Raw genomic sequence first — 16,150 nt, 5'->3', positions numbered from 1 at the left:
AGGGATAATAAAGGAAGTGCAGACACAAACCTGCACCATTTACCTTTCCTTTTCCTTAAGGTAAGTGGAGTGGGGTTAAAATTTATTGCGTAGGTGTGTGGAATAAAATGTGGACAAGTGGTGCAATTTAATAGAAGATAAAAAAAAATAAAACAAAAACAATGGAGGAGTAGAAAGCAGATTTGCAGCCAAAGTTAGTCTAGTTCTACTTTTATATTGAGTAGAAGACATGCAACAGATGGGTAACGTAAAAATTAGAAGTTGTCTGGAGTTGATTATTGATTTTGGTAAATTCAGAAGAATTTTTTTTTTTTTTAGCAGTGTGTTGGATTGGCATGTAAGGAGCCCAGAGCATTAAATGTTAATTTTAACACAATACGGTTGAAACTAGTTAGGGATTCTTTAATAGCTGAGAGGCATTGTTAAGGAAGAAAGTATAATTAAGGAGAATCTTGATAAAAGAAAATATAGAATGTTGGGGGAATGGTAAAAGAACAGTGGTCAACTGATATGAGCAAATGGTGCAATTTAGGAGAACTGTAGTACTTTAAAAAATATTAATGTTGAATCTGAGTGTAAATGGATTCTGCAGATATCCCAGTTGAGAAGCAAAGTTAATAAGGGTAAAGAATGAGTCTGTGGTCTTAATATTCAGACAGCATGTCAGAGATCTCCTTTGAAGAGGTAATATAAAGGAAGTTGCAGTTTTATCAAAAGAATGAAGAGATTGTGACTGAGATTATGTGCTTATCATAGAATTTGATTGGAATGATAACTATCTCAAGTAAAAAGACTGCTAAAATAAGGTTATATATTAAGTCAGTATGCCTCAGTCTTGATGCTTCTCCCGGAAATGCCATCTACTGCACTTTTCCTAACAAATGTACCTGGAAATGATCATCAAACCTCAGACGTTGCTTCTTACAGTGATAGCTGAAAAGAATAGCCTTCATTCTACAGAAACAAACATATATTTAAGAGTTTGTAGGTGGTGTTTTTGTTGGATGAGAGATTATGGCCCTTTCAGTGATGTAGTGATCAGGATGTCATTAGGGGGCACTTCAATCCAGTATGTAGCCCAGAAGAGTTGGACCGAGTTTCCATTGAAAGCTTTACTGTTTTGAGTAGAGGAAGTAAATTTCATTTTTTCATGACCATCTTCTATTGGAGATCAGAAAGTTTAGTCTCAGGTGTACTATGTGTGTTGACTAAGCTTGCCTAAAGACATCATGTTGTAAAATGGCACTGTGGACATGAAGGTGCCGGTAAGGTCAGCATTTCCTCACATTGTACATTTAACACTTAGGAGCAACCTAAGGAGTAGGTAAATAAATTCTCACTGTCTGTGGATGATTGTAAACCTGAAATTCAACTGTCATCTCAAGACTGTTCAGCAATATCAGTTTGCCAATAATCTAATCCTTTCTGAAAAGGATGGACTACTACTCTAGCAGATTAATGTGGACTGATAACTTTGTACAATTTAAGAAATTAATGGTACAGTCCAAGTACACTGTCCTTTGACACTGGGAAAATCAGAAGGTTGTGGTTTCTAACACCAAGCAAGGTGCTTAGGTTTAAGTTGCGATACTAAAAGTACAGTGCAGCTTCGGGAGAGTTCTACACTCCTGACCTGCCATCCTTTGGGTGAAACATTAAATCATGGTGCCATCTGCCTGAGGTGTGGTACTCATGTATATGACTTATTTAGAGACAAATATTTTTTATTATTTTAAATATTTGGATGTTAACATAAGACAGAAAAAAACTAAAGTCATGCATCTCATAATACATTAAAAGAATGGACAACTACATATATATCCCTTTAGCTATGCTTTGAGTAATGTTTACTTTATTCTGTCTTGATATTCAGTATAACATTACACATTTTCTTCCCAATGTATTTAGATCAAACTTTTTGACGGAACAAAAAAGTGTTGAACAATTCCCTTTTTTAAATTCCAACCACTTCCCCATTTACAGTGTATCTTCTACAAGATCGGTCTATTAATGTCCAAAAATCTAACATATGGATATACAAAAGAAACTAACTGATCTGGTTTCAGAGATTTTTTGCAGTGGTAAACTGTCATGATTTCCTGTTCTGATATCCCAGCCAAGCACATTTATTTTTTAAATTTCCTTGTTCCCACACACTTTGAAACTGGGTGCATCTGCTTATGGCACGTGCACAACAATGTTGTGTACTAGGCTAGGAGCATACACTTGTTTCCTACACTGGTTAGTTGTTTACTGTTGGTCATACAGTTCAGGTCATGATCCTAGCATTTGTTATTGAAAAAGGTTCTTGTACTAAAAGCCTAAAATGGTGAAACTTTTTAGTATTCCTGTGGTTGACTTGACACATCATGAGTTGGGATCCACACTTGCACTTTATTTGCTTCCTTATAGCTGAGCACAGCAAGAATTACCATAACTGCCAGATCTTTGATCAGACAAACAGGAGATTAAGGGCAAAGCTCAAAACTTAGCTCAGCTTTTTCATAATAGTGATATGGGAGGGGGGTATCCAGAGCAGAAATTAACTGGAATATGTGATCTCAGGTTAATGTTAGAATAGTGTAAGAAGATTCAGGAGTTGGAGGCCATAAAGCAGTCATGTCCTCCTCCTGCTAAATTAGCTGATGAAGTAGTCTTGTATTTCTCATGAGTCACAAACTTGCCTTCAGTTGTCGAGGGGGTCGAGCTGACATCACTTACTGGCAGCAGTGCAATGAATGAGCAAGGAGCTCCCTCTGCAATTACATTGGTGAGGTTCATATTAGTGCATTAAGCTGCCTGCCTCTTCTCCCATATTAAAGCATCTATGCCTGAGCATACCAATCATTTTCATGTGAAAAGGCAGTGGTAGCACTTGGGACTTGAGGTGTCTTCAAATCAGATTCCCCCAAGTCTTACAGGAGTCACCATCCAACAAAATACAGTTTTCTATGGATCCTTTTATTTAATGGGATACGTCTCTGCAGGAGCATAGCCTTAGGTAGTATGGGCTAACACTATTAGCTAGGTCCTGCGCGAGTCTATCAGGACCAAACACTGCAGTGATTGTGTGCTTCTCCATTCTCTCCCATTGCTCTGTTTTTGCAGTTCCCTGTTGAATGCTTTAAAAGACTGTCAGGGATAATGAAAGCTCCCCTGTGAATCATCCATTTAGACAACTTGTCCTCTGGGGAAGCTTTCAGGCTAATAAACCTCTGTGGAATGTCTTATAGCTCCTTTGCCTCCTCTAGGAAACTCCTTAACCACTGCCTGTGTAAGAGTGACAAACCCTAGGACATCCTATCTGTGGACCCTGTCTTGGAGGATGCTATATATGCAGCTGGGAAATGTACAAATTCAATTTCATCTGCTCCTAAGAAGGCTAATGCTGTGTACAGGTCCCTTAGTAGAGTGCAGTCTCTTGGAGATCAAGCATACCAAGGTAAATTTCTGTATATTTATTTGGTCCATCATAGGTCCCAGAGAGTCGAACATTTTTATACATGGCAGAATGTCCTTTGGACAGATTATATAAGAGGGTTTTCTACTCGTCCTTGTTAAGATTTGAATCCCTCAGCTATTTGTGCCACTCTGTTATGGGACCAAGCCATCTTCACAGACTTAAGACAGCAGGAGCAGAGACTGCTCTGCTCTGCATATGTTACATACAGCCTGTTCCTCTCCTAGTGGAAAGCTATGGTTCATAGGTTTATACTAGGCTAACTGCCCTAGGGCATTTATAAGCCTAGCCCAAAGTTATGTGGCTTACGCCGCCCCTTATGTTAGAAATACTGTGCCCATTAGTTTGTTGTGCCTCTGTCCAGTAGTGACACAGAGATGATTCCCGCTGTCTCCTTTTCTTTGCTCTGAAAGCAATGAGAGCTTTTGTCCTGTCTTGGATCTCATTGACTTTAGATTCTGGATGACTACACTGCAGTGGTTATTCCTGTGCTGCTGCAAGGTAGTTGATTATGTTGCTAGACATGGACACTTTCTGGCACATCACTTTAAGGGTTCCACACAGGAAGTTACTCACGATATCCTTCCCTATCTCTGTTCCAGTATCCTTTATGTAAGGGATCACCTGCAAAGGATATCCCAACATACAGCCAGTATACCAAAGCTTTTATTTAGTTCTTATAGGCATTGTATGTCTTGTGTATACTCCCCACGCAAATGTCAGTGTGGGAGACAGATTCCCCATAAGGGCTGACATGCCAGTGTTTCTCTTGCTTGGGTGTTTCCTATGATCATATGCAGTGCTCTCTTTGCTAGCTTTTGTGCCCAAGACCCTACGTAGTCCTCTCCCCTCCTTGTCCATATATCTGGAAAACCAGTAAAGCTGTTTCTTATTTTAAAAAAACAAAGAGGGTATAAATTGAATAATTTATGTAATGTTGCTTAGGTTATATGATATATAACAATATATGTGAAGTATAATGCTTGTAAATGTTAATTTGTTAATACAGTTTAATTACTTTTGCATAAATGTAAATTTGCCTATGTCACAAGTGATAATTCAATAAAGGTGCGTTTAAAAAAAAAAAGTCTTAAGTTGTTGGTTCAAGGTGCTGTGGTGGAATCCTCCTGTCCCAAGGGCAAGATGTCTGCCAAAAAGAATGCAAAAAAGGTCTGATCCAACTGCTGTTCATCCTTCCCCCGGGCATCTCTCTCATAGTTGGTGAAATCCCGGAGGACCATCTGTTGGTTGCTTCGGATTCCTCTACTGTGACCCGGTTGAAGGCTGGCATGGATCCCGCTCCTGTCACGTCCTTGGAGGCTTTTTAAATGTCTGTACCTGTTGAGGGGGAACCTCAGCTGATTACATCCAAAGGACTGAGGGAGATTCCTCAGATCTTAGTAAGAGAGGAGTTTCCTACAACCATTATGGAGCCACGCCAGGGATCTGACCCTCTGAGGGTGTTTTGAGCAGACATCCAGCAGAAAAAGAAACAAAAAAACAGAGCAGATTTTCCCTGTTAAGTGTCCTCAGAGTGAATGGCAGGATTTCACTCTGGGTTTATTCAATGCTTTGATAGCCTTGAAGCCTCCTCAAGAGGTTTCTGTACCCCTTCCACTGCACTTGAGGCCTAGGAAATTTGATTCCTTGGTTGAGGATCTGGACACGGTGGAGGGGGGGGGGGGTCCTTGGCTTTTTCTTTCCAAATCCTTTCCTCCTTGGAATATGGTTTAGAGCCAGAGGAGTATTCCATAAGTCCAGATTCCCCTTTGAAAGAGCTCTCCTTTGGGCATACCATTGCCTGTATGATGGATTAATTTAAGTGGGAAAGTCTCTGAGATTCCATCCTATAGATGGAGTCTCCCAACCATTTGCTATTCCTCCTGTTCTGGCTGTCCTTCTGGGTAACTTCTTGTTAGTGTCTGTAGCCTCTCTCAGCCTTCTGCACCTAAGAAGCCTGACAGATTCTATAAAGTGCCTGAGGAGTGCAATTTTTTTTTTATAAATGCCCTTCTGCTTACCCTTCTGTAGAGTCAGTTTCTTCTGACAAGCCCTCCAAGTTGCTGCCCTCCACCAAGCTGCTGCCTTCTGCTAAGGATAATAGAGCTATGGAAAGGCAGGACAAGAAAGTTAACACTGCTGCCACTTTATCTTTTAAGGCCATCAACTATCAGACTTATTTGACCAGGTATGTTTTGGCTGTCCTTCCCATGTTTCTTAGGTGGTTTCTGACCTTCCTGACTGATGGCAAGGCTTTGGCCTTTTCCGTGCTGGGCTCTAATTCTCAAGTTGCCTGCCACTCAATCAAATGCAGGTATGATGCCGCCGATACCACTTCCAGGGCTTCTTTCTTTGGTTCAGTTCTGAGGCATTATTCTTGGCTTTGCATGAGGACATTAAGGCCAAAATTATGGATACACCTTTAGATAATAAAAACCTTTTTGGATCTGCTGATGCTGAGCTTTTCAATTCTGTCCAAGACAAAGACAAAACCTTGCAGGAGCTAAAACATATTTTTGTTTCTCCTATTCCTAAATTTCACAGGAATTATCCCTCCAAATTAAGGCAATTTCGCCCACCTACTAAGGGCAAGAAGGGCTCTAGGCATGTGCCTCCTGCTAAATCTCTGATACTCCTGATACACAGATATTTGCTTTCCAAGGTAAGCCTGGTTCTGTTGGACAGTTTGCTTCTTCCTACCTTTGGCCAGGTTCCCTTGTCCCTCCGTTTTCCCTGTCCCATCCAAATTGGCTACACATCACTTCAGACTCTTGGGTTCTGGCCATTATACCTCAGGGATATTCATAGTTTCCCTTTTTCTGGCATTTTTCAACCTCCTCGAACAACTTTCTCACTTGCTGGAGTTTCCTCACTTTCCTTTGGATCAGGACACCTTTCAAGCTGTGCCTCCTGCCCAGGTAAGTGAGGGATTTTACTCCAGAGTGTGTTTGGTCCCACAAAAGGGTGACACATGTTGACCAATTCTGGATCTTTCCCAGCGGAACATCTTTTTCAAGATTGCTTCCTTTCAGATGTTATCTCCCCAGACATTATTTTGTATTCTTCTACCTAGACTTTTCTGGTATCTCTAGATCTCAAGGATGCATACCTTTGCATCCCCGTCCATCCCCTCATCAGGAAATATTTACAGTTCTCTGTCTCTTCCTTGCAATTACAGTTCTGTGATTGGCCTTTGGCCTGTCAACTGCCCCAAGGGTATTCACCAAAATCATCGCTCATGTCATTGTTTCTTGCAGGATTCAAGGAATTCAGATCTTTCCCTATCTAGACTATCTACAAATTCAAGCTCCTTCCCCCACCACTCTGCTTCAGGATCTCAAGTTTGCTACTCACCTGTTACAGAGTCTGAGGTTCACCATAAACTTCCAGAAATCAGTTCTGATGCCTTCACAGGATCATATTTTCCTTGGCTGCATACTGAGACAATTCTCTTGCTGGCATCTGTGCTTGTGCCCAAGGCTTTGTCTCTATTTGCCTTTTTCCAATCCCTTTTTCCTCTGGCGTCTATCATGGCCAGGGAATTTCTCAGGGTTCTCAGGTTCATGGCTTCCACCATTCCCATGCTCCCTCTTGCCATGCTACATATGAGAAAGCTTCATTGGTACCTCAAGTCTATGTGGCTTCAACATTGCCACTCCTTGGACTTCTCTTTACCTTTCTTTCCCTGTCTGACACTCGAGCTTCAGTGCTGGATTCATCAACTTTCTCTCAACCCAGAGCTTTCTCTTCAAACTCCAGTTCCAACTCCGGAGCTCTTTACAGATACCTCAGACAGGAGGTGGGGTGCCTTCTGTGGCCTCCTAAAGGTTCAGGGACTCTGGCATCCTCATCAGAGGTCAGACCGCATCAGTATAAAGGAGATGAGGGTTCGGCTTCTGGCTCTTCAGGCTTTTCATTCCCTCATTCATCCCAGGTCCCTCAATGTTTTCACAGACAATACCAACCAGCAAAGGTCTTATCCTCTTTGCAGACTAGATCTTCAGGTCTGGGATCTAGCTATCCAGTGTTCAAGTGACTCTTCAGGCAGTTTTCTTTCCCTTGAAGCACAGTCTAGTGGCAGGCTGCGTGAGCAGGTCCAGTGCACAAGCTCACAAATGGATGCTTCACAGAGATGTGTTCTAGGACATTGTCCATGGGTGAGGTATTCCTGTTGTAGATCTTTTGCCTCCACTCTGAACAGACGAATTTCTTTGTTCTGTTCCAGAGTCACAATTCCTGTGACTTGCAAAGTAGAAGGCCCTGTCTTTTCCTTTGAAAGGAATGTTTCTGTATGCCTTTCCTCCCCTTTCTGTGTTACCAGGATTTTAGCACAAGATCGGACAGGACTCTCCAAAAATCTTTCTATTGACTCCCTTTTGTCCCAAACAGTGCTGGGAAATCATATATGTCCAAATGGAAGCAATTTTCTATCTGGTGCCTCTTTCACCATCAGGATTCCCTGTCTGTGGAGGTTCTTCTGTTTCTCCATCATTTGTGTGATCTGCTCCATGCTAGGTTGATGTATTCTTCAGTTAAATTTCACCTGTCAGCAATTTCTACTTGTCTGCCCTTGACTTCTCCTGTAGCCTGTACATTTGAGGACAAGCACTTTCTTAAAGGCATCCTTCATATCAGGCCTCCCAGGAAGCCGATTCCGTCATCCTGGAACCTCAGTTTTATAGCTGAAAAATTTACTCTGGCTCCTTTTGTGCCTGATTTTTCAGCTTCCTTACAACATTGTAATTGGAGGACAGTACTTCTTTTGGCTCTCACTTCAGCCAAGAGAGTATCTGAACTTCATACTCCCTTGGCTATTCCTCATTTCATAATGTTCAACAGAGACAGGGTGTCTCTTCGTACTAATCTTTTTTTATGCCCAAGGTGGTCAATGAGTGTCCATTAATTAGTCTATTCATCTTCCTTCCATTCTTCCTTCTCTGCAGTCTGCCAGTGAGAAAATTCTTCATGCCTTGGATTTGCATAGACAGCTCAGATATTATTTGGTTAATAATAGTCATTCGCAAATCTGAGCAGCATGTTGTTTCCTCACATCCCAGGACTTTGGATTTGGATTTTTCTAAGCAAACAATCTCTTGCTAGATTTCTAATGCCATCTCCTTTTGTTATTCTTTTCATGGAAAATGTCTTTCTTCATTGTGTGAAGGTGCATTCTACTAGGACAGTTTTCTTCTCTGTTGCTTTTTTCAAGGTTCTTTATACCAATTCCTTCCTTGAGGCTGCTACCTGGTCCTCATTTTGTACTTTCACTAATCATTACAAGTTGGATGTTATTTCCAGGGCCAGGATAGACTTTGCCAGGGCTGTCCTGCATGGGTTTGTAGAGGGCTGTTCTGTGCTTTCCTTCTTCCAGGCTTACTCTTGAGCTCTTATACTCTCCCTTAGGTAAATAATATTGCAACTGCGATATGGGAGGATACAGTACAGTTGTTTCATCATACCAGTAGATATGTTTCTCTTCACTGTTGGAATGTTTGCTCTCTCCCTCCTCCTTCCTCTGTTCTAGCTCTTGCCCTGTCTGTCTATTGCTCTCATGGCCAAGGGTTCATATGTCATCTTTCTTTCTCTTTCTGGATGTACATATTCTCCTTGTCCCTAAGGGCATTCTGTTCCTTCTGGGGCTTTTTCAGTTCTGAGTGTGTGCATCCATACCTCACCTTTATGCCCTATGCCTTGTGCAGGGAGCATGTGTGGTGACGTACAATGTCTGTAAGAACTAGAGGCTTTGGTATACTGAAAAGGACTATCCTTGACAAAGGAGAGCCATAGGAAAAGAATACTGCAGTAGTGAAGAGGACATCTACTGCTCTGGTAAGATTTTAAACAACTGCACTTTCACTCTGAATAGGCATCACTTTCAATACAGATCTTGTATTTGTATTCCTGTGCTTCCAGAAAGTTTAACAAGCTGTTTGTCATGATGACAGAGGCCTTGCAAGAGGTTTTCCTGCTGCCCTTCCTCGGTGAGTGTTTTCTGCTAGCCCCTTTGATGGCTTCTATGGTCCCAGAACCTGGGGTCTCCATGAACTGAGAGATGTCCTGCTTTGCATGAATTAAAGGTTTTCCTTTCATCAGCTCAGAGTTGGACATTAGCTGCTTGTCTTTGGTGTCCTAGAGATGTTCATGTAAGTCGTAGCCTCAGTAACTTGCATGAGTTTGCAGTGGAGGCCTTGAGATTTGATTGATATATTTTGATAAAAATTGTACTAACAAACTCACAATGTGAGTATCTGTAGGGAGGCCATTTGTTAGATGTCTGTGAAAAACTCATCTCCTTTGAAAGCTGCTGTTAAGCAGTGAAGCTGTATTTTTCTAGGGACCTAAACCTTGTTACCACAATAAACAGGAAGTGCTAGAGGAATAGATTCCTGTCCCAGAGACTTCCCATATTTTGGAACAAGCTACCCATCTATGTCAAGTAAAGTTCCCCATTAGCACTCTTCAAGAAAAATCTTGATGAGTGGATGGGAAATAGGAAATACACCCCGGGGATCACTTCTGTGGCTCTGCTTGACAGGGGCACAGGAAATAACTTTCTTGGGTGGCGTAAGCCAGGGAACCTTGTTGGCTAGGCTTACTTAGGCCCTTGGGCATATAGCCTAGTACCTACCTATGAAGTGTTCTCTTTGATGTAGTTATGAAGTTACATCACTGGCTGATAGTTTGCTTTTTGTGTATTTGTATTTTGTCTGTTTTCATCTGCATTGTACCTGGGACATGGCTAAATGGATTCTTGTGGACAGCCAATTTACTCAGCTCTCAAAAATATGAACTAATAAATAAGTAAACATTGTGTGGATGTCATGTGTTTTATACTACCTTGACCGAGAAGAAAGGGTTGGAAAGTTCCATTTACCTATCAGATCAACAGCACATGAGTGCACTGACGCATATCAACAGCACTTGAGTGCACTGACGCATATATTTTTATGTACACCAAGAAGTTTTATATACAGAGTAATAGATACTGGCCTGTAATCATGTCCTTTCTACCAGTTGCCTTGTAAAGGAACAGCTCTTACCCACTTATGAACAGTCAAGTTTTGTAAAAAGAAGGGAAAGCATGCAAAAACAACTGCCTTCTGCCTGGATGTCCTCCAGTGTTTCACATTAACAGAGACAACGTTCACTATCTTTCTTAGCATTGGCAGCCTGCTTGCAGTGTAGCTGTTTCTGCCTTCTAGTTTGTAGTGCTGTAGAACTTCCATCAGTATGATTTTAGGAGCTGTTAGGAAAAGTCAGGTTTATTAGTGTACAAAGGTAGCAGTTTGTTTACAACTGTTGGCTGTTTTCTATCTTCCTAACTGGGAGTGTATTCTTTCTTCTGTTAACAGAGGGTCTTTCTCATTCAGAACTTGTGCTTCACTTTTCCTCATGCCAGGCATCCAGACTTCCATGTAACATTTGTGCTGTTCTTTCTATATTCCCAGGTGAATATAGAAAGAACAGCACTATGTTCATGTAGTGTGAGTTGATGAGTTCAGGGGGAATAGTTTTGTTTGGGATGAGAGGGAAGAGGATATTCCTCCCCAGTGATCTTGAACATTTTAAAGTAGAGGTCTTCTCTATATCTCCAGCTTCCCGGCTTGCAAAATTATGACTTTGACACTAGCTATTAGATGGCACCTGAATATTTCATAACTCACAGCAGTTGCCCAGTTTTATGCAGTGTAAGATGTATATAAATAGTCATGCATTAATTTCATTTGAATTGGACAATAGTATGGTTCAGTTTGTACAGGTTACATAACCTCTCCCTTTCTGAGGAAGAAATCCCACTGCCTAATCAGGAAAAGTTTCTCATTGCACAGAGCGCATCGTAACTGGGTAGTTAGTTACATGCAGATAACCTTTTCAATAGTGTCTCTGGATTCATGAATTAGTGTTAGAAGCAGTGATTAAGAAGCACTTCTCTAAAAGATTTTAGAATTAGTATTTTCGTTTTTTTGTTATAAATCAGGTAATTTCACAGATCATTTTATTACTTTTAATGCATTTTTAGTACATTGTTTAATTTGAATAGATATTACCTTTTCAATTAAAAAAAATAGACAGGGTGCTTGGAAAAGAACTATTTTAGAAGGCATAATTTTTCGTGTACCCAAGGCAGTTGTTTGGTGTTGATAAGGAACATTTTGTTTCTGTTACTGTCGTAGTCTTACTCCCTTGCTGTCTGAACTTCTGATCTTGTTTCTAGTAGCCATTAACCAAGATTGCTGTGTTTAGTATTTGCAGAGACGGCAGCTGGAAAATTCACAAAGGGTAAGCAGAGGAGAGCCACCTTTGCCAGAAGAGGACATAAGCAAACTGTTCAAACCACCACAGCCACCTTCAAGAATGGATACTCTGCTCACCTCAGGTGAGGTTTGCTACAGCAGCATTGATTTATGTAAAATGTTAAAAAAATGGAAAGTATTTTCTTTTTTAAAACTACTTTTCACTACATGCATGATTATCAGACAAATATTCAGAAGTCCTTCAGGTGAAGCCATCTAACATGCATGTTTAGTAATAAGGTTTTAGATTTTGAAATCAGATAGGTCTTTTGACATGCTGATGCCAGTAACAGTCTACATGATTTTCCTGTTTACCTCTCCACCCTTTATAATTTTGCAGAAGCAGTGTGTCTTTGAATATTACGTGCTATACTGTATTTTTTGATAAGTAAGGTCCAAAACAGTGGTGATATGTAGTTCTAAGTAACGTAAAGGGCGGTAATTTGGGTTTGCAACTTGAATATGTGTTGAGTGATTTCATCAGTTAGGGGAGTTAGTATCCTGTAAGAGTGCTGGTGTCTATAATGCTACCTGTGCTTTTCTGGCATACTCTATTTGAATTGTGAGGAAAATGGGAAGGTGCTGTAGCAGATAAAAGGTCACAAGTTAACAACAACAGAATAAAATAATTTGTTATGGATAGCAGTAAACAAGTATCAAGTCTGAGGGAGAACTGTAGTGATCCATCTGTTAAAGATTTGTTGAAATTTACCTAGATTTCCATCTCAGTGCTGTGTTCCTATTTTGCTTGATATAGTGCAATTCTGCATCCAGATGTAATATTTGCATGGCATATTACAGAAATGTTTTTAATCGCTGTGATATTAGGTTTTCAACATTGCCATAATATTTCCTAGAATAAAACCTCTTCATTACAATTATGTGCATCAACTTTGATGATTTATTTCATTTGAGCAGTTAGGTAAATCTGAGTGACTAGTACTTTTATGATGGCGACCATTGGAGAAGGTAGTAGTAGTAGTATGCAAAGAAATGCAGACATCATTTTGTGTGTGTGTGTGTGTGTGTGTGTGTGTGTGTGTGTGTGTGTGTGTGTGTGTGTGTGTGCGCGCGCGTGCACGCGCATGCATCTGTGTTCAGGGAATACTTGCATGTGTTTGTGTGGGTACGTGGACAGGTGGGATGGCTAATGTAGTCTTCCAGTTCTGTTTCTTTCTCTTTAATCACATTTAAATCACATGGGTATGTGCTAGGTCATGTTTAAGTATTTGTTCCAACCTTCCCACTTTTTTCTGTTGTGCTGAAAAGCTTCCCACCAAGTCACAAACTTATTCTGTTCAAACAGAAGAAATAAAAGTTGGTTCTTGGCCTCACTGTCTCCAGCAGTGAAGCACCCCATTCTAGATCAGGCCTTTTTTGCTTTTGTAGGTAAAGAATGGCCTTCATATGGATCACTATTAAATTAGAATTTTTGACCTATATAAATTGGCCACAAGACAGTGTCTGTCAGTATCCTTTATTCCTGCAGCTCTTTAAACGCAAGACCATTGGCCAAATGCCTCCCCACGTATGGACACAAGCCTGCATCCTGAATAAAACAGGATGACAGCCCATGCCATCTTCAGTTCATTTTTGCTGCAGGAGTGTGTACTGCTGGCAGTAAAGTTTGTGCTATTCTTTTTAGTGTATGGATGCAGAGTTTTTGTTGAAAAGTGACTGCAAAAAGATTAGTGCCTTATAGGAAAAACGCTTTTTTTTTTTTTTTTTTTTTTCTTTTTCTTGTAGTCAAATTACATATTGCTTCTTGATAGGAGAATTTGACTAAGAAAGCATATCTGGTATCTAGGGTATGCCTTTTCCTGGCCTGAAAAGCTTCCTGGAATGCGAGTGACAGAGCTCATAAGAATTCACATTCTAACTGCCTTTTTTCTTAGAGAGTTTTATCTCTCAGTAAAGTGCCAAGTTTTTGTAGGTTTATTTAAAAAAATGGAAGGAGGCCATACTTAAGAGTTAGCTGATACAGAAGAAATTGGAAGCAGTTATACAAGCATTTGAGCAGTCTTTGGTGTGTTAGGTGGAAGGCCTTCCCTCTGAGAAGGCACCTAAAAAGGAGCAGCCTCATAGGCGGTTAAGGGAAAAATGACCCGAAGAGCGACACTAGGGAAAAAAAGTTGGCCCTAATGTTATTACATCTGAAGTAGCTTCAGTCGATGAATTCTGTCCCGTCCCTGGTGGTGTCAATTTCACACACACACACAGTGTCTAGCATGTCATCTCTTGCCAAGTACCATAGAAGTGGCACACTAGAGTTTTGTTTATCAGAATGATAAACTGCAGGCTGCATTCATTGATGCCGTAGGAGAAGAGAGGCACATTTACCACAGCCTTAGAGTCATATGAATCATGGTTAGATGTGCTTTAGAACAGTAGAGCCCCATGGGAAGGCATAGAAAGAGAGAATTTTATAGTCCTAGCATGCTGGTATGCACCTTATAAGTTGACCTCATGAATAAGGGCATGGTCAGAGTTCATTCTTGACCTTACAAATCTAGCAGAAGAGCGTTTTCAGCAGTGGCGGAAGGATAATTCCAAGCAGAGGGTTTACAGTCATTGTCCTCCTCTTCACAGGATAGCCTGGCAAATACAGTTCAGATAGTACACCCTACTCCACTTATGGTACAGTTAAGAAGATATGACAGTCTTTTGATACACTGCACCTGAAAATGCATCATAAGGATAAACCCATGACGCATATGAGAGAGCACCTTAATTGGAGGCTGAAATAGATGCATGATACCATGAAGGGATGTATATTTCACGAGGTTGGAGGAGTATAAGCTTGCAGATTTTCTTCTGGTGATTGAAGAATTTGACAGCATCTCCTTGGCAGCTTCTTTGTAACCAGACAGATCAGTCTCTTGCAGCTGAGAAACTGGACTTTCTTAAATAGAGTCCAAAAGTCTTTGCAATACATTTCAAAAACTTAGTGGTAGAACCTGAGGAGCTCTCTTCCTGTATATACAGGCTCACTATTGAAATGCCACGTGCTGAAAATACCCCCAAAAAAAGGCTGAAAGCACAGAGATTGCTGAATCTTGAAAATAGCTCTTATTTTTGCAGAGGGAGCAAGACCTCCACACTCCTAAACTTGTGTATGTATGTATATATATATCACCTCCGAGATCGCAATACCTCAGAGAAAAGGGAGTATTCCAATAAATGGCATCATGAACTTGGTATAAACAAGGGCAATCTTTCATCAGTTTACACTCTGCATTTCTGGATTCATTCTAGTGGGTCCCAATATTTCAGATGGTTACGTTGGAGGCCTTTAAGGGCTCCACATTAGTCCCAGTTCTGTTAAGCTGGGCAGACTTCTTTTTTTGGCCTTTGAACAGAGTAGAGGGAGAATAAGCTAGTATCTAAACAAACCTTTTCCAAGTTGCTTGCTAATTGCATAGTTTATTGTTATAGAGAAAATTGCAAAACTCTACAGGAAGATGTTAAAGCCCATTCCACAAAAGCAGCCTCATTGTCAGCGAACTTTTTTAGGTATGTCTCAGCCCAGAGTATTTGCAAGGCAAGAACTTAGTCATGGGGTCCTCACATTTTCAAAGCATTGAAAGATGGAATCACAGTCTAGAACTAGAACAGGGTTTGAGACTGCTATCGTCCAAGGGCTCCTTTAAAGGGATGTGGTAGTACAACTGATCTGTTTAGTCCCCTTCCGTATTTTGGTACAGCTGTGAAAGTGTTCCCATAATTCAGGGATTCTACTACAGTAGTGATCTATAAAAAAAAAATAAAGTAAATGTGTGTACACTCACTGTAGTATTGTAGAAGATGTTCAGGTAAGTTCATTGTAGATTCCATAGCTAGAGGGAGGGACTGGAAAGGCTGATTTTGAATGGTATTTTTTCCTCCCTGGTTTGTGCCTAAAACCCTAGCACCTGGTGGACAGGGTACCAAAAAGATGTCCATGATTTCATTGTTAGAGGTTAGCTGTTCCCACTATAGTTACGGCCTTTCCCCTCTTTTCATTAGCAAAAGAAATACAAAATGGAGCAGACCATTCCTCTCCATTATCATATATCTATGCATGCAGAAGAGTTTGCCAACACCTTTACATTCACACATCGCTGAGAGACAGGGTAGTCTCATAGGTCAGGAATTTCACTGCAGCAGTGATACTACTTGACCATCTTTTATTAAATTGTGTTCCTTGTACAACTGTACTTTTTCCTGGCCTTGAAGATGATACAACAGATTTTGACTGATGCTCAAAAGTGTTCAACATGCATTTGTTATACCACTGAATGCATTTTTGTCATTTGTACCCTGAAAAACAGACCGGATCCTACTTTTATCAGTTTACAGGTCTAATTTGGCCTGTCTGTGGCATTTTTTTGGAGTTGTTATTTTGCAGTGAATGTAT

At 40.6% G+C, this 16,150-nt stretch overlaps 1 protein-coding gene across 1 annotated transcript in view; it reads left to right on the top strand.

The window, feature by feature from the left end:
• EIF3H (eukaryotic translation initiation factor 3 subunit H) overlaps nucleotides 1-16,150 on the top strand; it is an 895,984-nt gene that overhangs the window by 764,762 nt on the left and 115,072 nt on the right. Inside the window, exon 7 of the mRNA XM_044067066.1 lies at nucleotides 11,705-11,837. Within this exon, the coding sequence (XP_043923001.1) occupies nucleotides 11,705-11,837 (133 nt within the window). The remainder of the gene's footprint in view (nucleotides 1-11,704; nucleotides 11,838-16,150) is intronic.

Source organism: Protopterus annectens, chromosome 3.part1 (genome assembly GCF_019279795.1).
Source record: "Protopterus annectens isolate FY-2018-M chromosome 3.part1, PAN1.0, whole genome shotgun sequence".
NCBI classification, from domain to species: domain Eukaryota; kingdom Metazoa; phylum Chordata; order Ceratodontiformes; family Protopteridae; genus Protopterus; species Protopterus annectens.
This window is presented reverse-complemented; position numbering and strand designations above follow the sequence as displayed.